Source organism: Macaca fascicularis, chromosome 9 (assembly GCF_037993035.2).
Source record: "Macaca fascicularis isolate 582-1 chromosome 9, T2T-MFA8v1.1".
NCBI classification, from domain to species: Eukaryota; Metazoa; Chordata; class Mammalia; order Primates; family Cercopithecidae; genus Macaca; species Macaca fascicularis.
Window position 1 is genome coordinate 60128872 of NC_088383.1, and position 22737 is coordinate 60151608.

Consider the following 22737-nt stretch of genomic DNA (forward strand, 5'->3'; position numbering starts at 1 on the left):
GGGCGACACAGCAAGATACCATCTCAAAAACAAAACGAGAATGATGACCAAACTATTTTTAATACTTACTGAATAAAGTTTTTGACTTGATTTTTATAGATATTTTCTACTTCTTATTTTCATATGTGTGTATACAAATGGAAATTCGACACTATGTAAATTATGAAAGAGGCATTATAATTTTAAGTAAATTCATTTTGTTCTAAAGCAGAACTTTTGTTTCTTACTCAGATATTCTGAGTAAAAAGAGTATTATTCTCAAGGTTTGTGTATTAACAAAAGCATGGGAGACCACTTAACAAATTTCTTCTCAGATCCAGTTTGAATACCAGCTATGGGGTAAAATAAGAAATTTATAAACATAGCCTCTGTACTTTAGAGTTATTGACTTCTGCTGGTCATGATAAAGAACTAACATGATGACAACACTTTTATATAATACATTGTGCTTTTCTGAGCATTTTCCCTAAGTATTCTATGCTTTTAGAACTTGAAGCCAGCCAGCCAGGCACGGTGGCTACGCCTGTAATCCCAGCACTTTGGGTGGTCAAGGCAGGTGGGTCAGGAGGTCAGGAGTTCGAAACCAGTCTGACCAACATGGTGAAACTCCGTCTCTACTAAAAATACAAAAATTAGCCAGGCGTGGTGGTGTGCGCCTATAATCCCAGCTGCTCAGGAGGCTGAGGCAGGAGAATCACTTGAACCCAGTAGGCAGAGGTTACTGTGAGCCAAGATCACGCCCCTGCACTCCAGCCTAGGTGACAGAGTGAGACTCTGTCTCCATAAAAAAAAAAAGTAATCCCATCCCTTTGGGAGGCCGAGGTGAGCAGATCACGAGGTCAGCAGTTCGAGACCAGCCTGGCCGACATGGTGAAACCCTGTCTCTACTAAAAATACAAAAATTAGCCAGGCATGGTCCGGGCGCCTGTATTCCCAGCTACTCTGGAGGCTGAGGTAGAATCACTTGAACCCAAGAGGCGGGGGTTGCAGTGAGCCGAGACCGCGCTATTGCACTCCAGCCTGGGCGTGCAGGGTAACTTGGGGGGTTTAAGGGAGCTGGAAAGAGTTCAGATAGATGTTACTTAAAGTGGGAGAGTGAGCTGTCTAGAGACAAAGTAGAATTCCTGGACATTATTGAGGCCTTAGTTGAAGTTGGTGTTACTGAAAACACATGGTCACTAATCTACCTAGTGTGTGAGTATGTTTTTTCTCTCTCCTTTAGTAGGCCCCATTACCTGGAACCTGGACAGAATACAGAATATTGGATAGGGTTATTAGAATTATCCTCAATAGACATTCTGTCAGTCAGCATGTGGAATGAAGAGAGAGAAGCAAGGGAATTTAGGATATTATTGCCCAGAGAGTGATTGAGAAGATTAGACTGTGGAATTTAAAATGCTGAGTGCCTGGACAGGGCTAATGAATAGGAGAAAGAGGAGAAAAAGGGTAGTATACTGAGAATCTGCTTAAGTAAAAATGAAGAATGGGAGTACTGGCACAAGCAAGTTGGATGGTTGGTAGGTTATGATTAAAAAAAAGTGGGCTATCTGATTTTAATGTTTAAGAAGTAAAGCATTTTAGGATGTACAGCAAGCTTCTGGATGAAACTGGTGGCTGAGATGGAATGCGGGAGATTGTTGATGATGAGATAGGTTAAGAAACTGGGAAGTCAGGGTTGGAATTTGGTGGAATTCAGTGTGATAGCAAAATTGGAATGGAGTAGATTATAAATATGGTGTAAAATCCTTAAATACATGAACAGTGAATAAGAGGTTGAATAAGAGGTTGTTAGATGACAGGTATTAGGAAGATTGGAGGGTAACTAGCACAGCCTCAAAAGAAGGGGCTTTACTTTATTTATTTATTTATTTTTTGAGACTGAGTCTCATTGTTGCCCAGGCGGGAGTGCAGTGGTGCAATCTTTGCTCACTGCAACCTCTGCCTCTCGGGTTCAAATGATTCTCCTGCCTCATCCTTCCAAGTAGCTGGGATTACAGGCGCCTGTCACCACACCTGCCTAATTCGTGTATTTTTAGTAGAGACTGGGTTTCACTATTTTGGTTAGGGTGGTCTTGAACTCCTGACCTCAGGTGATCCACCTGCCTCGGCCTCCCAAAGTACTGGGATTACAGGTGTGAGCCACCGTACCCGGCCACTACTTTTTTTTTTTTCTTAAATCTTTCCTTGTTTATTTTTGTTGTCTTATTATTATTATTATTATTATTATTATTTGTTTAGTCTTACACAGGAAAATCAAAGAAGCCAAGAAGGGGCTTTTATATAACAGGGTGAAGGAGTAATCATTTTATAAAGAGGCTCTGGAGAGTCAGCATATCAGTGTCCCCAAACTGTCCTGCCCTGAAATAGCAGGGAGGGCTGCAGGAGAAGAGGCACCCTTAGTCAAGTGTAGGGCAAGGAAGTGGTAGAAAGGATGAACCCCAGGTATCCTTTTAATTTTTTTTTTAGAAGCAAGGTCTTTCTCTGTTGCCCAGTCTGGAGTGCAGTGGTGTGATCATTGCTCACTGCAACCTTAAACTCCTGGGTTTAAGTGATCCTACTGCCCCCACTTCCTGAGTAGCTAGGACTATAGAAATGTGCCACCATGCCCGGCTGCTTTTCAAAAGTTTTTTTTGTAGAGACAGTCTTACTCTGTTATCTAGGCTGGTCTCTGACTCCTGGATGTAAGTGATCCCCCTGCTTTGCTCCCCCCAAGTGCTGGGATTATAGGCGTGAGCCACCACACGTGGCCAATATTGACATTTTAAAATATAACATGCAGTTTAGGTGTCAATAGTGATTTTCTTTAACTTTTTTAAGTTGTAAAATAAAACATACAGAAAACCGCACAAAAGAGGTCTAGCTTAATTAATTATTAGAAGAGGAACACTCCTGTAACCATTACCTAGGTTAAGAAATAGAATTGTGCCAGCCACTCTAGAAGCTCTTCCATGCATCACTTCCTCACCCTCAAAGTATTTATTTTTTTTTTGGAGACAGGGTCTCACTCTGTCGCCCAGGCTGGAGTGCAGCAATGCAATCATATTTCTCTGCAGCCTCAATCTTCTGGGCACAGGTAATCCTGCCTCAGCCTCCTGAGAAGCTGGGACCACAGGTGTGCACCCTCACAGTCAGCTAATTTTTTTGATTTTAGTAGAGAAGAGGTCTCGAACTGCTGAGCTCAAGCAATCCTCACACCTTGGCCTCCCAAAGTGTTGGGATTCCTGTCATGAACCACTGCTTCTGGCCCATAATTATTTTCTTGCTTGCAAATACCATAATTACCTGCTGTTCGTTCTCTTTTTAAAAATTTTTCTTTAATAATTTTTCTTTCTTACAAGTTCCCATTATGTCCCAGAAACTGTTCACTTTTGTATGTTTTAAAAAATACAAGAACATGCTCTTTAATAGCTAGAATATAGTGTTCCTTGTTCTTTTTGAAATTGTATTTCTATCCTACTTCCCCTTCAGAATTTTATCCTAATGATTATGGTATTTATGTTTAGTCTTTTAGTGGTCATCTTTTTCATAATTCTTGGTACAAAAATATGTATATGCATTTAAATTCAAATTATTTATGTATTTATTTTTCTTTTTTTGAGACGGAGTCTCACTCTGTCGCCCAGGCTCGAGTGCAGTGGCGCGATCTCGGCTCACTGCAAGCTCCGCTTCCCTGGTTCATGCCATTCTCCTGCCTCAGCCTCCTGGGTAGCTGGGACCACAGGTGCCCACCACCACACCTGGCTAATTTTTTTGTATTTTTAGTAGAGACAGGGTTTCACCGTGTTTGCTAGGACGGTCTTGATCTCCTGACCTCGTGATCCGCCCGCCTCAGCCTCCCAAAGTGGGAGAGGATTACAGGCATGAGCCACCACACCTGGCCTAAATTCAAATTTTTAAGAGCTGCAGTCGGGCCTGGTGGCTCATGCCTGTAATCCTAGCACTTTGGGAGGCTGAGGTAGGCAGATCACTTGAGGTAAGGAGTTTGAGACCAGCCTCGTCAACATGTTGAAACCCCATCTCTGCTAAAAATAAAAAAATTAGCTGGGAATGGTGACTTGCGCCTGTAGTCCCAGCTACTCAGGAGGTTGAGACAGGAGAATCACTTGAACGTGGGAGGTGGAGACTGTGCCACTGCCTCATTGACAGACCAAGACTCTGTCTCCAAAAAAAAAAAAAAAAAGTTGGACGCTGTGGCTGAAGCTTGTAATCACAGTACTTTGGGAGGCTGAGATGGGAGGATCACCCAAGTCTAGGAGTTTGAGACCAGCCTTGGCAACATAGAGAGACCCTGTCTCTACAAAAAAAAAAAAACAAAAAAAAAACTCCACAGCTTTTAGGAATTTTATGTGACTGTAATGCTGTAAACTGTTTTAAAAATGATTCTGTACTACATCATGATCACAGTTACCAGTGCTTACTTTTTTTTAAATCAAATGCTCTCTCTCTCTTAGCAGAATATTTGATCAAACTTAAATGCTGTAATTTATGAAACTTGAATGCTGTATAAATTAAGGGTAAAATTTACTGGAAATGTATCTTTTTAAGAGATGACTGGGCTTTTTTCAGTTAGTTTATATATATATGAATGAGTATTATTGCTAAAGTATATAAAGGTTTTGGACAAAAAAGTTTTTTGGTATCAATTTTATTCCTATTTTTTGTTGTTTGTTGTTGTTGAGATGGAGCCTCGCTGTGTTGCTCAGGCTGGAGTGTGTGGCTACTCACAGGTGTGATCGTAACACAGCAGCCTCAAATGAACTGCTGGCCGCAGTACCCTGGGTAGCTCTAGGTGGGACTACAAGCACGTACTACTATGTCCCTATTATTCCTATTTCAAATTTTTTTTTTGTTTTTGAGACTGAGTCTTGCTGTGTTGCCCGGGCTCACTGCAACCTCTGCCTCCCAGGTTCAAGCGATTCTCCTGCCTCAGCCTCCCAAGTAGCTTGGACTACAGATATGTGCTACCACACCCGGCTAATTTTTTGTATTTTTTAGTAGAGATGGGGCTTCACCGTGTTAGCCGAGATGGTCTCGATCTCCTGACCTTGTGATCGCCTGCCTCTGCTTCCCAAAATGCTGGGATTACAGGCGTGAGCCCCCGCACCTGGCATCCTATTTCAATTTTTTAATATGCGTAAATGTTGAGAAGCCATAAATTCATAAAATAAAGATAAGAATGGTAAGAATTTTGTTATAGCAGATTCTATTATTTGAATTCTTGCATGCCACAAAGCATGTGGTAATCATAGAAATTCATTGTAATAATGAATCAGTTAGGTCTTTTCAATTCTGTGAAATGCAATTAATTTAGGAAACTACCTGACATGAAAAGGATTTGTTACCCACACATGAAAGTTTTACTTAATTGTGAAGTACAGAAACCAACAGTCTATCACGTTATCAACAATCTATCACATTATTTCTTTATAGTTCATGTCAAGAGTTGGAGAAATGTACCATATAAGATTAGGGATAGGTGAGCGATACGCTGTTATTAATACTTGTAATGTGGGAGAAGAGTGATTGGTTAATGCCAGGTGGGTTGGCAAATCAGTTTTTGGAACAGTATACACCTGGAGGTTGGGGATTTAGAAGTGAATTTCCTTAAAACGCCATTGTACCTATATTTGGAAAGCCCTTGTATAGGCTTTCCACAGGCTGTGTTAGTGGGAGTTAAGGGAAGGTTGCGATAACCTGGACTGTTCTGTGTGGTGGGCCAAGCTGAGTAGTACTTTTGAAATTGTTTTTAGTTTAGTGTTTTTTCTTTAAAATTGCATGTAAATTTTGTATTTTATAGGTATGCCTTATAAAATATAAAATGTTTTGGATTACCAATTGTAACGCTTTACCGTTTTTTTGTTTTTTGTTTTTCCCCAAGACGGAGTCTCACTTTGTTGCTCAGGCTGGAATGCAGTGGCGGATCTTGGCTCACTCCAACCTCTGCCTCCTGAGTTGAAGTGATTCAACCAGCCTCAGCCTCCTCAGTAGCTGGGATTGTGCAGCACCACTCATGGCAATTTTTTGTATTTTTAGTAGACAGGGGGTTTCACCATGTTGGCCAGGCTGGTCTCAAACTACTGACCTCAAGTGATCCACCCGCCTTGGCCTCCCAAAGTGCTGAGATTACAGGTGTGAGCCACAGCGCCTGGCCTTAACTATTTTAAAAAATAATTTTTATCTTTCAAATCTTTGAGTAAAGATTTGCTCACTTAGGAAGATGTGCCGTGTTTTTCCTGTGGCCTTTCAGGTGCCTCTGGTGATCAGCCACATGACCATATTAACAGTGAAAAGTGAATTCCCTTCCACTGACCCAGTGCTGTTAACGGTCTGTTACACAGTCTTTAGTAGGCACAGCATGTGTGTCTATATTTGTGTTCTTAAAAACACACACAAATGGGAGCATATATGCATATATATATTTAGTGTATTATGCCTTTAAAAACACTTAATCTTTTAAGATGTTTATTGTAACATAAGGCAGATCTATAAATATTAATAAGATTATAATTAAAATTATAATCTTATTTTAATTATACTCTGATATAGATTATTATAGATTTATTTATACATTGTTACAATCTTACTGATATTTATAGATCTGCCTTGGTTTTTTTAAAGCAGTTTCATAGTTTTCCATTGTAGTTTCCATAGTACTATAACTGGTTTTAGTTTCCATTGTAGTTTCCATAGTACTATAACTATAGTTTCCATAGTACTATAACTGGTGTCTTACAGATAGTTTGGCTGTTTCTAGTGTTTTGCTATTACACATAATGCTACACAATATTATTATATACACATAAATGCTACACAGTATTACATACACATGTGTATTAATATATTAATATATTAGTATAATACACATGTATAATTATATTAATATATTAATACATGTGTAGTGTATTAATACATGTGTATTATATACACATAAATGCTACACAGTATTACACATAAATGCCACTTCAGTTTTCTCTGGAACGACCATTCATTGTTATTTGCTTTAACCTTTCTGATATGTTTTGTGCACATACAAGCAATACAGGCAGTTCCACATATCTTTGTGTACATGTGTGCCTGTGTATTTTAAGCCACAAAATTAAAATCCACAAAATGATAATTTGCTGCTGTTTTGTACCTTACTCTTTCTCATGTAATATCTGGGTGATAATACCATATCAGTTTTCTTTTTGGCCCTCTCCCTACCCTTTGAAAAAATACTGTTGCATGTTGTCAATTTCTGTATGTGCTATAAATTACACACGAATATGTCTTTGACCATTATGTCCCATGTCTGAATATAAGGGTAGGAGATGTTTCTTAAGTGGCATTGAAAGGGTTTATATTTATTTATCTTTGAGATGGAGTCTCGCTCTGTTGTCCAGGCTGGAGTGCACTGGCGTGATCTCAGCTCACTGCAACCTCTGCCTCCCAGGTTCAAGCAATTCTCATGCCTTTGGAATTACTGCGTGAGCCACCACGCCCAGCCCCTGCCCTACTTTTCTTTTTAAAACAGTTTATGGCTGGGCTCGGTTTCTCATGCCTGTAATCCTAGCAGTTTGGGAGGCTGAGGTGGGTGGATTGTCTGAGGTCAGGAGTTTGAGACTAGCCTGGCCCATGTGGTGAAACCCCGTCTCTACTGAAAATACAAAAATTAGCTGGGCATGGTGGAGGGTGCCTGTAATCCCAGCTACTTGGGAGACTGAGGCAGCTTGAACCTGGGAGGCAGAGGTTGCAGTGAGCAGAGATCGTGCCACTGCACTCCAGCCTGGGAGACAGAGTGAGACTCCGCTGCAAAACAAACAAACAAAAAACCCAAAAACACACAAAAATACCTTTTATTTGCACATGGTTCAATATGGTGTTGGTTAACAACTTCCCTCCTAGCACATTTCCTTAGCCACCTCAGTTTTCTCTGGAACAACCATTCATTGTTATTTGTTTTAACCTTTCTGATATGTTTTGTGTATATACGAGCAATACTGGCAGTTTCGCATATCTGTATGTACATGTGTGCCTGCGTATTTTAATCCACAAAATTAAAATCCACAAAATGATGATTTGCTGCTGTTTTGTACCTTACTCTTTCTCATGTAATAGCTTGGGGATAATACCATATCAGTTTTCTTTTTGGCTCTCCCCCTACCCTTTGAGAAAATACTGTTGCATGTTGTCAATTTCTGTATGTGCTATACATTACTTAGCCAATTCCTTATTAATGTCAGACTTTCAAGTTGCTTCCAATTTTTTTTAATAAGTTGCCTTATTTTTCAGAGAGTAAATACCACTCAATAGCCATGTAATCAACAACTAGTAATGTAAGCCCATTGTCCTTTATCTGTGGAATGAGATAGAGGTTCACATTTCGTTATCTGAAATCGTTGGGGCCAGATGTGTCTTAGAATTTAGAATTATTTTGGATTTTGGAAAGTTTATATTAACTCCCCTATCAGGATCTGAGGTGGTGTTCTCTATTCAAATATAGTGTTTCTTCAGAGGAGAAAATACCTTCCCTAAGTAGGGTAAATACTATAAACAGCCTCCCTTTGGTTGGGGTCGGGTTTTGCTTCCAAGTGTGCTGTGAGAAAACTTTTTACTTTTTAGAGCTTTTTGGATGTTGGAATTGTGGGAAAGGGATTATGAATATGGCAGTAGTACCTACCTGATGGTTGCTTTGAGATAAATTAATGGAAAGTATTTAGAATAGTACCAGGCGTATACTGAGGGCTTATATAAATATAGTTCAGCTTTGTTTTACTTTGAGTTTTGTGAGTGAAATTGAGTATCCTTCATAAGTTATTTAATTCATTATATATATTTTAATGAATTGCTTCTTTGTGTTCCTAGCTTCTGATTTATTTATTTTTGAGGCAGAGTCTTGCCTTGTTGCCCAGGCTGGAGTGCAGTGGTTCTATCTCAGCTCACTGGAACCTCCTCTGCCTCCTGGGTTCAAACAATTCTTGTGCCTCAGCCTCTCAAGTAGCTAGGACTTGGGAGTGGGTGGCAGGTGCCACCACGCCTAGCTATTTTTTTTTTGTCTTTTTAGTGGAGACAGGGTTTCGCCATGTTGGCCACGCTGATCTCGAACTTCTGGTCTCAAGTGATCTGCCCACTTCGGCCTCCCAAAGAGCCAGGATTACAGGCCTGAGCCATTGTGCCTGGCCCCTAGCTTCATTTTGTACTGGGACATTGGATTTACTGATATGTAACGATTCTTAGTATATTAAGGAGTTTACCTTTTGTGTTTCCCTAGCAACTCATGATAAGCATTTTTCATGTGTATATTCTTGATGTCATTATAATTTCGTTGGTGACAGCTGCTCAAATTTTTTTTTTTGAGACAGTCTTGCTTGTCACCCAGGTTGGAATGCAATCTATAGTGGCCTGATTATGTCACACTGCAGCCTTGACCTCCTACTCGGTAATTCTCCCACCTCAGCCTCCTGAGTAGCTGGGACTAGGCATGCCTCACCACGCCAGGCTAATTTTTGATTTTTTTGAAGAGACAGGGTTTCGCTAAATTTCCCAGGCTGGTCTGGGACTCCTGCGCTCAAGTGATCTTCCTGCCTCAGCCTCCAACAGTGCTGAGATTTACTGGCATGAGCCACTGTGCTCGGCTCTGAAGCTGCAGTGAACCATGATCACACCACTGTATTCCAATGTGGGTAACAGAGTGAGGTCCTGTCTTGAGGGGAGGAAAACCTATTGGGTAGCATTAAACATTTTATAGTGAATCTGTCCATGTAAAGCATCCCTCTCACCTGTATTTGATGATACTAATTGAGATTTGTAAATAGATTTTCTTAAATGTAGATATATTTTGTAGAAGTAATTTTATTGTTTGTCATAGAGTATACATTTTGCCAGTGTTTTTCTACAAGTAAGTGTTGAGGGAATTAATAATAATACCAGTTGGAATCATATTTGTATCTCATTTGGAAAGGTTATAAAAATGTTCCAATAGTAAAAATTGAAGGCAACAAAAATGAATTCTCCACATATAAGATGAAGAGGCAGGCCAAGGATTTGTTACTGGCTGATATGCATAAATAGCCACTATTAGCCATTTAACTAACACACCAGAACTACTGCTAAAAATTCCTTGAGGTTATATGGCTTTTAGGATTAGAAGAAAGAACAGAAATAGCTAGAGAAACCTGATCCTATGGGCAGGCTTCTAGATAGAACTAGCATACCTTATGGGCAGCCCTATCCCAAATAAATAAAAACATTGGTAGAAGGTTTTTCGGTTGGTTTAGATTTTACTGAATAATTTTTAATTTAAGCATCTTTATTTGAAAAGCCCTTAATACCCCTAAGAAGGTTTGGCTGAGTCATTTGCATGTCATTCTGAATGGATTCCGTTGCTTAACCCTGCTGAAATTTCTTGTGAGTTGATAATTTTAAGGGACTTGATTGCCTGAGGAAAGGTCAATAGAAGACATGAGAGCTATATACTGAAAAGATAGGAGAGAAAATGTCTGATATGTAAACGTTAATTTCTTCACAACCTAAAATTGTTTGCAGTTCTTTCGAGATTGATCATATACTATTGATTAACCACATGTCTGTTGTTTATTAACTTTTATATTGATACCACTCATGTTTTTATCCTTTGACTTATTTTTACAGATAAAGTGGAGAATTTTCATGAAGAACGTGAGAAGAATAGTCACCATATTCACAAAAATGCTGACGACAGTACTAAGAAACCCAATGCAGAAACTACAGTGGCTTCTGAAATCAAGGAAACAAACGATACTTGGAACTCCCAGTTTGGGAAGAGGCCAGAATCACCATCAGAAATATCTCCAATCAAGGGATCTGTAAGAACTGGTTTGTATGAATGGGATAATGATTTTGAAGATATCAGATCAGAAGACTGTATTTTAAGTTTGGATAGTGATCCCCTTTTGGAGATGAAGGATGACGATTTTAAAAATCGATTGGAAAATCTGAATGAAGCCATTGAGGAAGATATTGTACAAAGTGTTCTTAGGCCAACCAACTGTAGGACGTACTGTAGGGCCAATAAAGCGAAATCCTCCCAAGGAGCGTCAAATTTTGATAAGCTGATGGATGGCACCAGTCAGGCCTTAGCCAAAGCAAACAGTGAATCGAGTAAAGATGGCCTGAATCAGGCAAAGAAAGGCGGTGTAAGTTGTGGGACCAGTTTTAGAGGGACAGTTGGACGGACTAGAGATTACACTGTTTTACATCCATCTTGCTTGTCAGTTTGTAATGTTACCATACAGGATACTATGGAACGCAGCATGGATGAGTTCACTGCATCCACTCCTGCAGATTTGGGAGAAGCTGGTCGTCTCAGAAAAAAGGCAGACATTGCAACTTCTAAGACCACTACTAGATTTCGACCTAGTAATACTAAATCCAAAAAGGATGTTAAACTTGAATTTTTTGGTTTTGAAGATCATGAGACAGGAGGTGATGAAGGGGGTTCTGGAAGTTCTAATTACAAAATTAAGTATTTTGGCTTTGATGATCTCAGTGAAAGCGAAGATGATGAAGATGATGACTGTCAAGTGGAAAGAAAGACAAGCAAAAAAAGAACTAAAACAGCTCCATCACCCTCCTTGCAGCCTCCCCCAGAAAGCAATGATAATTCCCAGGACAGTCAGTCTGGTACTAACAATGCAGGTAAGAATTTAAAAAAATATATATAGTAAGTACAGTAGTCCCCCCCTTACCTGCAGTTTCACTTTCTATGGTTTCAATTACCCAAGGTCAACCACATTCTGAAAAGAGGTGAGTACAGTATGATAAGATAAAGACCCCATTCACATAACTTTTATTATAGCATATTGTTACTCTGTTTTGTTCTTAGTCATTGCTAATCTCTTACTGTGCTTGATTTATAAATTAAACTTTATCATAGGTATGTATATGCAAAAACATAGTATATACAGGTTTTGGTGTACTATCCATGGTTTCAGGCATCCACTAGGAACTGGCATGTATCCCCTATTGATGGCGGGGGGACTACTATAAATGTGTTTTTCAGGCTTAAATCAACACCTACATAGTTTCTTCCTAGATATTCAATTTTAACTTGTTGTATTTATTAAAAGTACCTATTTAGAACTATCTAAAGGTACAGCATTTTAAGTGTTAATGATCAAGTCCCAAGTTTTAAGGAACCAATTTGTAGATTGGAGAGTCGTCATACTTTGAGTGTTAATTTAAGCTTTAGCACTTGAGAATTTTAAAGCATGTATGTATATGGGGCAGGGACACCAAATATCATGATGTTTCCACTTGACAAATGCAAATGCAGTGAAGACATAGATTAGATTTTGGACCTTTGGAACTATACTGATAACAAATGGTTATAATGAGGGAAATACCAGAAGATTAGAATTTAAAAACTCTTTGTGGTTGGCTGAAAACTAATAAACATTCAAAACACTCTCAAACCATCTTAAGTTGGTTCAATAAAATTGAAAAGTACCAGGTAACTATGCATTCACTCTTAACTGTGGAAATTTAATTTGTGTGGAGATTGTAGACCCGGTAATGACTAAAGGTCCTCAAGGAGTTCAGTCTCCACTGTGAGAGACAAACAAATGAAGTAGGTTAGCTCTGCTATAATTAAGTCATTACCTGACAAGGGCTTTGTGAGGTGGATTGACTGTCTAGTGAGGAAGAATTTGTGAAAGCTTCTGGGATACATGGTTTCTTAACCAAATATAGTTTTTCTGGATTGCTTTACCTATTAAATCTTTTTTTCCTGGTAGGGCCACAGAAGTGTCATTATGGTAAATTAGAATTACAATAGTATTTTAAAATACAGATTCTCTTATAGAATATAAGTCATTCTTGAGATTACCTGCCATTTTGCTTTATTTGGCCTAAAAATAGTTTTGCTTAATTTATTCTTCAAAACTAGACATACACAGGAGTACCCCTAGAGGCTCACCCCTACCTTCTCCGAAAAAAAAGAAAAAATACATCCAGTGTCGTCTTTGAATCTTTTCTGGAGAATGGAAGTTTGCCGCAGCCTTACTATAGTCACTTAAGATCTGGCTGGGCAGAACAGCTAGGCATTTGCTTCCTCAGTAGAATGATAAATACTGCTATACAGTACCAGTGCCCTTGTCCTGCTGCAGTTTACTTATAAGCTTTTATTCTAATCTGGATAGCAAGTTATCCCCTGCAATTGAAAATCTGTGACTGAAATTTACATCTTGGGTAATAAAACTTTTAAAGATTTAAAATGTGAAATTAGACTCCCTTTGAGAAACTTGAAGTAGATGCTAAATAACATTTGACAATTAGAGGCCATTTGGTTGATCCACCCAAAGTTGAAATTTGAGTCTTCATACCATATGTGAAACAGCAAAAAACTTTAAGCATTGGGATACAGAAAAGTCTTCCTATTTTTCCTATTTTGTTTAGCTTAGAAAAAGATACCTATTTTTAACCAGTTGGGAAATAAACTGATTTTTTGGTTAGTTGTGTTTGAAGACCAACAAATCATTAAACTTTCTTGTATTAGGTCATTTTAAATCTCTTGCCAAGGATAACTGTCCTCCTTTTCTGGTGTTTTAAATGTGGCTTTTGTAGTTGCCAGCAGGCATTCTTTGAAGGCCAACGTGATTTAGTGGATTTAAAGTTCTGAAAAATGTTACAGGTAGATACCGCCTCGTGTTTTGTATATGTATAAACTATACCATTCCAGTGGCAGTATCCATAGATATCCAGCAGTTATGTGACCTCTCGGAAGTAAGAAAATTATTTGGGAAAAGATTTGGTTTTTCCATTTAACATAAAATAAGACTAGAACACATACACAGCAATCAGGTTTATGATTTCTCTCGGGAGGGGCAAGCAGGAAGGGAGAATGGCAGAATGAAACTTCTTATTCTAGGGAGTATTTTGTCAGCTCTGTGGTGCTCTGATTCCTTTATTCTTTTCTTCCCATTTTCATTGATTCATATATATATAATCTTGATAGGTTTTCCGGTAGGTAATTTGAAATATTAGTAAGCTAGATAGTTTTGATTACTATTTCAGAAAACTTGGATTTTACAGAGGACTTGCCTGGTGTGCCTGAAAGTGTGAAGAAACCCATAAATAAACAAGGAGATAAATCAAAGGAAAATACCAGAAAGATTTTTAGTGGCCCCAAACGGGTAAGTAAAGCACTATCAGTGATTTTTATTATTTATTTGTTACTGGAGGGCTCAACTCTTTATTTTTTATTTGAAAGTTACTAATAAACATAGCAACTGTCTTTCAAAGGATATATGGAAGTCCTTTTTTCAGATGTAACCATTTTTTAAAAATTGTAAAATATACATATTTTTTGAACCATTCTCAAGTGTATAAATCAGTGGCATTACTTTCACGGTGTTATGTAACCATCACAATTATCTATACCCAAAACCTTTTTATATCCAACAAAAACTCTGTACCCATTAACCAATAACTTCCTCCCCCACCCCATGCCTAGTCAATAGTATTCCACTCTGCTCTAGGAATGTGCTTTTTCTAAGTATCTTATATAAATAGAATCATACAATATTCATCACAAACCAGATACAAAAGGACAAACATTGTATGAATCTGGTTTATTTCACTAAGCCTGATTTGTCTAAGGTACATCTGTCTTTTACTGTATGTCAAAATTTCATTCCTTTTTATGGCTGAATAAAATTCCATTGTATGTGAGATATATATGTGTGTGTGTATATATTTATATATAAGAATAATATTCCATTGTGTGTGAGACAAACATACCAGCACCACACCCCCACACCTTCCACGTTTTGTTTATCTATTCATCTGTTGATGGACACTTGGATTGTTTTTACCTTTTGGCTACTGTGAATAATGCTGCTGTGAAGGGTGGCACACAGCTATATTTGTTTGAGTTTCTGCTTTTAGTACTTTTGGATATATACCTAGGAGTGGATTTCCTGGGTCAATATGGTAGGCCTGTAACTTTCTGAGGAACTGCCAAACTGTTCTCTGTGATGTCTGCACCATTTTACATTGCTACCAGCAATGTATGCTACCAGCAGTGTATGAGGGCCCTAGTTTCTTTTTTTTTTTTTTTTTTTTTTTGAGACGGAGTCTCGCTCTGTCGCCCAGCCCAGGCTGGAGTGCAGTGGCGCGATCTCGGCTCACTGCAAGCTCCGCCTCCCGGGTTCACGCCATTCTCCTGCCTCAGCCTCCCGAGTAGCTGGGACTACAGGCGCCCACAACCGCGCCTGGCTAATTTTTTGTATTTTTAGTAGAGACGGGGTTTCACCGTGGTCTCGATCTCCTGACCTTCTGATCCGCCCGCCTCGGCCTCCCAAAGTGCTGGGATTACAGGCGTGAGCCACCGCGCCCGGCCTATGGGCCCTAGTTTCTTCATATCCTTATCAGCACTTCTATTTTCTGTTTTTTGATAATAGCCTAATGGGTGTGAAGTGGTATCTCATAGTGGTTTGATTTGCACTTCACTAATGACTAGTGATGTTGAGCATTTTTTATATGCTTACTGGCTACTTTTGTATCTTTGAAGAAATGTCTAAGTCCTTTGCCCAGTTTTTGCTTCTTTGTTTTAGATGGAGTTTCGCTCTTGTTGCCCAGGCTGGAGTGCAATAGCACAATCTTGGCTCACTGCAACCTCCGCCTCCTGGGTTCAAGCGATTTTCGTGCCTCAGCCTCCCAAGTAGCTGGGATTACAGGCATGTGACACCATGCATGGCTAATTTTGTATTTTTAATAATGGGGTTTCATCATGTTTGTCAGGCTGGTCCCTAACTCCTGACCTGAGGTGATCCACCTGCCTCGGTGTCCCAAAGTGCTGGGATTCCAGGCGTGAGCCACTGTGCCTGGCCTCTTGCCCATTTTATAATTGAGTTTTTTGTTTTTATTGAGTTGCAGTAGTATGTTAATCCTTATCAGTAATAGGATTTACAGATACTTTCTTCTGTTTCATTAGTTGTTTTTCACCATATTGATATTGTCCTTTGATGCAAAAAAGTTTTTAATTTTGATGTTCAATTTATCCTTTTGTTGTCTGTGCATCTGGTGTCATATCCAAGAAATTGTTGCCAGATCCAGTGTTACGTACCTTTTCATTTATGTTTTTTTCCTATAGTTTATAGTTTCAGGTCTTTACGTTTAGATCTTTGTTCTGTTTAAGTTAATTTTTGTATATGGTATAAGGTTAGGGCCAACTTTATTCCTCCTCCTCTTTTTTTTTTTTTTGAGATGGTCTCACACTTACCCAGGCTGGAGTGCAGTGGTGTGATCACTGTTCAGTGCAGCCTTGACATCCTCGGGCTTAGGTGATCCTCCCACCTCAGACTCCTGAATAGCTGGGACTACAGGCGTGTATTTTGATACCTGGCTAATTTTTGTATTTTTTGTAGAGATGTGGTTTCACTTTGTTGCCCATGCTGGTCTTGAACTCCTAGGCTCAGGCTCTCTGCCTACCTTGGCCTCCCAAAATGTAATATGGTCCAGCATAGGTATTGAGAATAATTTGATTTCACCTTTTTTATAAAAAAATTCTTTAAATAGCTTGTTAATAGTATTCTGTTATTTAAAGTTAAAATTAGAGATTGTCAGTACCTTTTATTCTTGTAGATTGAATTGCTTTTAAGTAACAAATGAGTGTGTTCAATTTTTATGGCCTTATTTTTCCTATTTTACCTAAAGAGCCCATTTGGGGATCTTTTCAATGTAATTGTGCTATGGTTTTGCACTCCCAGGTGCTTAGGTGAGACTTTGGATTTCTAGAAAACTGTATGACTTCACAGTGATATATGTAGTTGTATTTTAACAACCTTTTTGAGTAATTTTGGATATTCTTCTACAGTACTACCCCAAAACTCAATAAATGGGAGTCTCTTGATGATTAGTTGCAACTTGGAATCTGAAACCATGCCAGTAACCTTTCATACCATTGCATTAAAATCTGCTGCTTTGTCTTGCATTTTGAATGGGCATTTACCCATACATGCTTTATAACATCATGTACTGGTCACTTGCAAAATACTGGTTACGATGAATTATGCAAATCTTTCAAATAATGACACATTTCATTATACAGTATCAAAATACCACTGTCAAACTCAGAAAAGTTTGTAAGTACTGAGAACCTGTCAAGTTCACAGTGGTAGATACAAGTTCTCTAATTTTTTGTTGTTGTTGTTGTTGGAAGCAAAGGAAAACAACTGATGGTAACAGATTTACTCTTTGTTTTCGAGAAAATGCCTGCCACATTCCCATGTTTGAATCAGCACAGTTTGTCGATCTTTCCAGTAAAGAATGATGTTTGAGAAAAAAGTAGCTAGTTTGGCTTGCAACTTAAACAGTGGTAGTTTTTTCTCCATACAACCACTGTACTTTACATGCAGCAGAAGTGTTTTATGCATACTTGTTTTGTCACAGAGATTATTAGTATATTCAGGGATAGAGATTTAATAAAATTAACCATCTTTATTCCTTCATTAAGGGCTTTAAGTGAAACTGGCATTTTACTTTTTGACTGCTACATAGTATGTAGCAGTTCAGAAGTCCTACCTTTATTGGTGCTAAGGCACCAGCAGTTTTACCCACCATTGCTTTTGCACCATCCATACAAATGTCAATCCAGTAAAAAAAGCCAGATAACATCTTTATAAAATTTTTTTTGAGGTGGAGTCTTGGCTCTGTTTTCTAGGCTGGAGTGCAGTGGCACGATCTCAGCTTACTATAGCCTCTGCCTCCCAGGCGCAAGCAATTCTCCTGCCTCAGCCTCCTGAGCAGCTGGGACTACAGGCAAGTGCCACCATGCCTGGCTAATTTTTTGTATTTTTAGTAGAGATGGGATCTCATCATGTTGGCCAGGCTGGTCTCGAACTCCTGGCCTCAGGTGATCCACCTGCTTCGGCCTCCCAAAGTGCTGCAATTACAGGCGTGAGCCAATGCACCTGGCCCCATCTTTAAAAAAAAAAAAAAGAAAAAAAAGAAAGGAAAAAATGTAGTTGGGCATAGTGGCTCCCAGCTACTTGGGAGGCTGAGGCAGGAAGATCACTTGAACCCAGGAGTTCAAGGCTGCAGTGAGCTATGATCACATCACTTCACTCCAGCCTGGACAACAGAGTGAGACCCTGTCTCTTAAAAATAAATAAGTTAAATAAATAAACTAAAATTTGAAATATACAGAAAATGTGAAAGAGCAGTAAGATGAATACCCATATCCCTCTGCCTAGATTGATTTCCAATTAGCATTTAACCATAATTGTACATGGTCCCTTCCCTTTCTCGCTCTCTATAATACGTATTTACTGTATAATATATAATATTTATATTAAATATAGTCTTATTTGCAAGTTTATTATATTAAATATATATAAGGTCTATTTGAAAGTAAGTTGCCTGCATTTCTTAAGAGAAAGGTCTTATACCTGTGGTTATATAACACTGAAGTCAATTCCTAATCTTTGATATAATCTGATAATCACTGTGTATTCAGTTTTCCCCATCTTCAAAATGTCTTTTCATATTTTTTTTTTCCAAACCATAATCATTTAGTTATGTCTCTTTTAGTTTTGAACAGTACCCTCCTTTGAAAAAAATTCCCGTTTGCCCTGATGTTTTTTCTTTTCTTTTTGTTTTTTTTTTTTTTGAGACGGAGTCCCACTCTGTCACCCAGGCTGGGGTACAGTGGCGCTGTCTCTGCTCACTGCAAGCTCTGCCTCCTGGATTCACGCTATTCTCCCGCCTCAGCCTTGTGAGTAGCTGGGACTACAGGTGCCTGCCACCACGCCTGGCTAATTTCGTTTTTGTATTTTTAGTAGAGACCTGGTTTCACCGTGTTAGCCAGGATGGTCTCGATCTCCTGACCTCGTGATCCGCCTGCCTCGGCCTCCCAAAGTGCTGGGATTACAGGCATGAGCCACTGCTCTCAGCCGGCCCTGATGGTTTTTTAAGAGCCTAGGCTATTTGTCTTACAGAAAGTTCTACATTCAGAATTTATCTGATTGTTTCCTACTGATGTCATTTAACTTGTTACATCACTGCATTAAAGTACCAGAATTTAAGTCTGGAAGTTTGATTAAATTCAGGTTAGACTTTGTGTGTGTGTGGGAGGGGGGAGAGACTATTTCACCGGTTGCATCATGTATGATGCTTTACATCAGAAGTCTCATGACATCTGGTTACTCCACTCTTAGCATTGTTTGATCACCAGCTCTCTCCAGAATATAAGTACATTTCTGCTTTTATAATTTAGTTAGGAAACTTCAGAATGCTAGTCTGGTACCACATGCATGCCTATTCCCCATTGTTGTCTTACCTCATCATTTTCGTATCCATTGTTGAGCTTTGCCTACATCATTTATTGCTCGAGTTACAGAATGATGAATTTTCTAATCATTATTTCTTACACATTTAATAGCTGGAATTTTGTAAAGAGGAACCTTCATCTCTCTTCCTTCTTCCCGTCTCCTTCCCACTGTCTCCATCACTATAAATTCAGTAATTTCTGCTTATTGGATAACATTTTTAGTTACGTTATGCTAAGTGAAGTAACTCAGACACAAAGAATATTAAAAATGGCATGATTTTACTTGTGTGTCAAACTAAAAATAGTTGAATATGTAGAAACAGAATAGAATGGTGGTTACCAGGGATGAGGAGGGGGAGGAAATAAGGCAGTGTTGGTCAGACAGTACATATTTGCAGTTACATAGGATGAATAAATGTAGCTATCTGATGTATAGTAGCAGACCTGTAGTTAATAACATAGGATATTTGCTAAGAGAGTAGATTGTAGGTGCTCTTAACACACACATAGGGTAACTGGAAAGTGATGGATGCTTGTAGTAATCACTGTGTATATTAAAGCATTATCTTGCGTGTGAAATATATGCAATAAAAATAAATACTATTTACTAAATGTTTTATAGTTGATTTTGCTTTTTTTTTTTTTTAAGTTGAAGTTGTTTTAGATTTGGCCAATGTGAACCATTTCAAGCTGTCTCTTGTATCCTTTTGAAATAACCTGTCATCTTTGAGCACTTCCCTTGCCTTCTGTACGATAAGATGGCTCAGGCTCATCTTGTAGATTCCCTGTTAAGTCATGGAATCACGTGTTTTTCTAGAAACTTGGTTCTGTTTGTGGATATTAGTACTCAGAAACCGAGATCTGAGTGCTGAATGTGTTCATCACATCAAGGGCCTTTGTTTGGACAGAGTTACGAGATACGTTAAAAAATGAACCATGAGTTTATGTTATTGATAGTTTTTTTTTTTTTTCAAATTTATTTATTATTTTATTTTTTTTTTGAGACAGAGTCTTGCTCTGTCACCCAGGCTGGAGTGCGGTGGCATGATCTGGGTTCACTGCAACCTCCGCCTCCCGGGTTCAAGTGCTTCTCCTGCCTCAGCCTCCCGAGTAGCTGGGATTACAGGCATGCACCACCATGCCCGGCTAATTTTATTCGTATTTTTAGTAGAGATGGGGTTATTCCATGTTGGTCAGGTTGGTCTCGAACTCCCGACCTCAGGGGATCCACCCGCCTCAGCCTCCCAAAGTGCTGGGGATTATAGGCGTGAGCCACTGCGCCTGGCCTTCAAATTTAACATCACAGAATTGTATACTTATTTGCTTTATCCTACAGCATACATATATATAAAAATAATTCCAGCGACATAAGCAATAAATATACTGAGTGAATTTTAATTTCTTTGCAATTTGTTTTGTCCTTAGATTATAGTTTACTTAGGATGAACAGTTACGGTAGTGTGTTAAAATTTGTTGAAATGATTTTTATATTGTCTGCTTATGGTTAATTCTATATTCAGTTGAGGTCATTTGTACCTATTTGTGTTCTGTTTTTTTAACTTAGTTTTGAACTTAATGTTGGAGTAATTTCTTTGCTACGAACATAGCTTAGAAGGCAGCAGTGTACATGTACTTGACCTGATTACGAAGGAATCTATCTGGCCTAAAGTAAATCAGGTCATGGCAACTGAGTCAGCAGCAGACCTATTTACTGTTAATGGATGCAACGTGATAGTGTCAGAAAATTAAGAAAATTATTGCTAATTTATAAAACAAAAAGAGCTATGGGACTGAGCTTATTTGAAAAATGTAATATGAGTAAAATTGTGTATGTGTTTTTTTTGTTTGTTTGTTTTTGTTTTTTGAGATGGAGTCTCACTGTGTCGCCCAGGCTGGAGTGTGGTGGCACGATCTCGCTCACTGCAACCTCTGCCTCCTAGGTACAAGCAATTCTCCTGCCTCTGCCTCCCAAGTAGCTGGGATTACAGACATGCACCACCATGCCTGGCTAATTTTTGTCTTTTTAGTAGAGATGGGGTTTCACCTGTTTGCCAGGCTGATCTTGAACTGCTGACCTCAAGCAATCGGCCCACCTTGGCCTCCCAAAGTCCCAAAGTGGGCCTCCCACCGCGCCCAACCAAAGCTGTGTCTTAACAAGCTGTGTCTTAACATAGTAGCGCCCCCCCCTTTTTTTTTTCAAGGCAAAGCCTTTATTCATTTTAATGTTGCACAAGTGTAAGGAACATATAATCTGGATTTATTAACTTTAGGTAACAGTAATTTAAAAGATAGAGAAAGGTCTCATATTACAGAAATTTAAAAACTGACTACAATAAATGGTGAAGAAAACTAACAGTAGAACAGGACAACGTTCAAATAGGTCATACAATTAACAGATGGGGCCAAGAGATCAACATATATCCCATGACATCTTTCATGCAATGTTTTAGCTTTTTTTTCCCCCAAACATAGAGGCCAATTAATTCAAATTAGCCCTATTAAGAATATTAGTTTGTTTCCTTCTGAAATTAATATTTGAGTGGAAAATGTATTAACTCATGGTTTCCTACTGAAGTTTAAGATTCCACCAGATGTTGCTCAGATTTAGACAGTGCTAGAATAAGATACTACTGGGTGATTATTTCGAAGTATGAACTACAGGTAAAATCTGAAAGGACATCATAAACATTATTTTCTAATTTAAAAGACATAATAAATATAAATGAATTAACTCACATAACCTTCTTACAAACAAAACTAGAAGAAACACAGCTTTTAGGAGCCAACTGCAGTTGATTTCATGACTTAACAGGAGCAAGATCTTAGATGTAGCCCTGACGTTTTATTCCCAGAAGAGCCTTACTTAAGTAAATGCCACAGATTTCTTTATGTATGAGAAATTAGGATTTATGGAAAGCTCAGTTCTCCAGGGAAGTTTTACATAAGTTACCTCACGTGTACCGGGAGAAAAAAAAGGACGAGATAGGTGGGTATAGGAAATGTTCTCAGCAGTCATTCCAGTCTCTCTTTTCTTTTTGTTGTTGTTTTTTGAGACATGGTCTTGCTTTGTTGCCTAGGCTGGAGTGCAGTGGCATGATCATGGCTCATTGCAACCTCAGCCTTTGGAGGGTAGCTAGTGCCTGTAGCTGTGACTACAGGCATATGACACCACATTTGCGAATTTCTGTATTTTTTGTACAGATGGGGTCTCATGTTGCCCAGGCTGGTCTTGAACTCCTGGGCTCAAGTGATTGCTCTCTTTGGCCTCCTAAAGTGCTGGAATTACAGGCATAAGCCAATGTGCCTGGCCCATTCTCTGTTATAATAGAAGCACCCTTGTGTAGTTGGTAGGCCAGTGGGAATATCTGGATTTTCTGGCTCTCTAATCTGATTAGATTTAAGAATACCAGTGGCCCCATTTCCAGGTGGTAAAGAGGTAGTCTATGACT

The 22737-nt window shown here is 38.8% G+C and overlaps 1 protein-coding gene across 5 annotated transcripts in view; it reads left to right on the plus strand.

Moving 5' to 3' along the window:
• WAPL (WAPL cohesin release factor) overlaps nucleotides 1–22737 on the plus strand; it is an 87595-nt gene that overhangs the window by 11916 nt on the left and 52942 nt on the right. For 3 of the 5 annotated variants that reach the window (XM_005565256.5, XM_005565259.5, XM_074001653.1), the window contains 2 exons: nucleotides 10630–11655; nucleotides 14032–14150. In XM_005565256.5, the coding sequence (XP_005565313.2) occupies nucleotides 10630–11655; nucleotides 14032–14150 (1145 nt within the window). The remainder of the gene's footprint in view (nucleotides 1–10629; nucleotides 11656–14031; nucleotides 14151–22737) is intronic. The other 2 variants (XM_005565257.5, XM_074001652.1) reach the window with 1 other exon arrangement.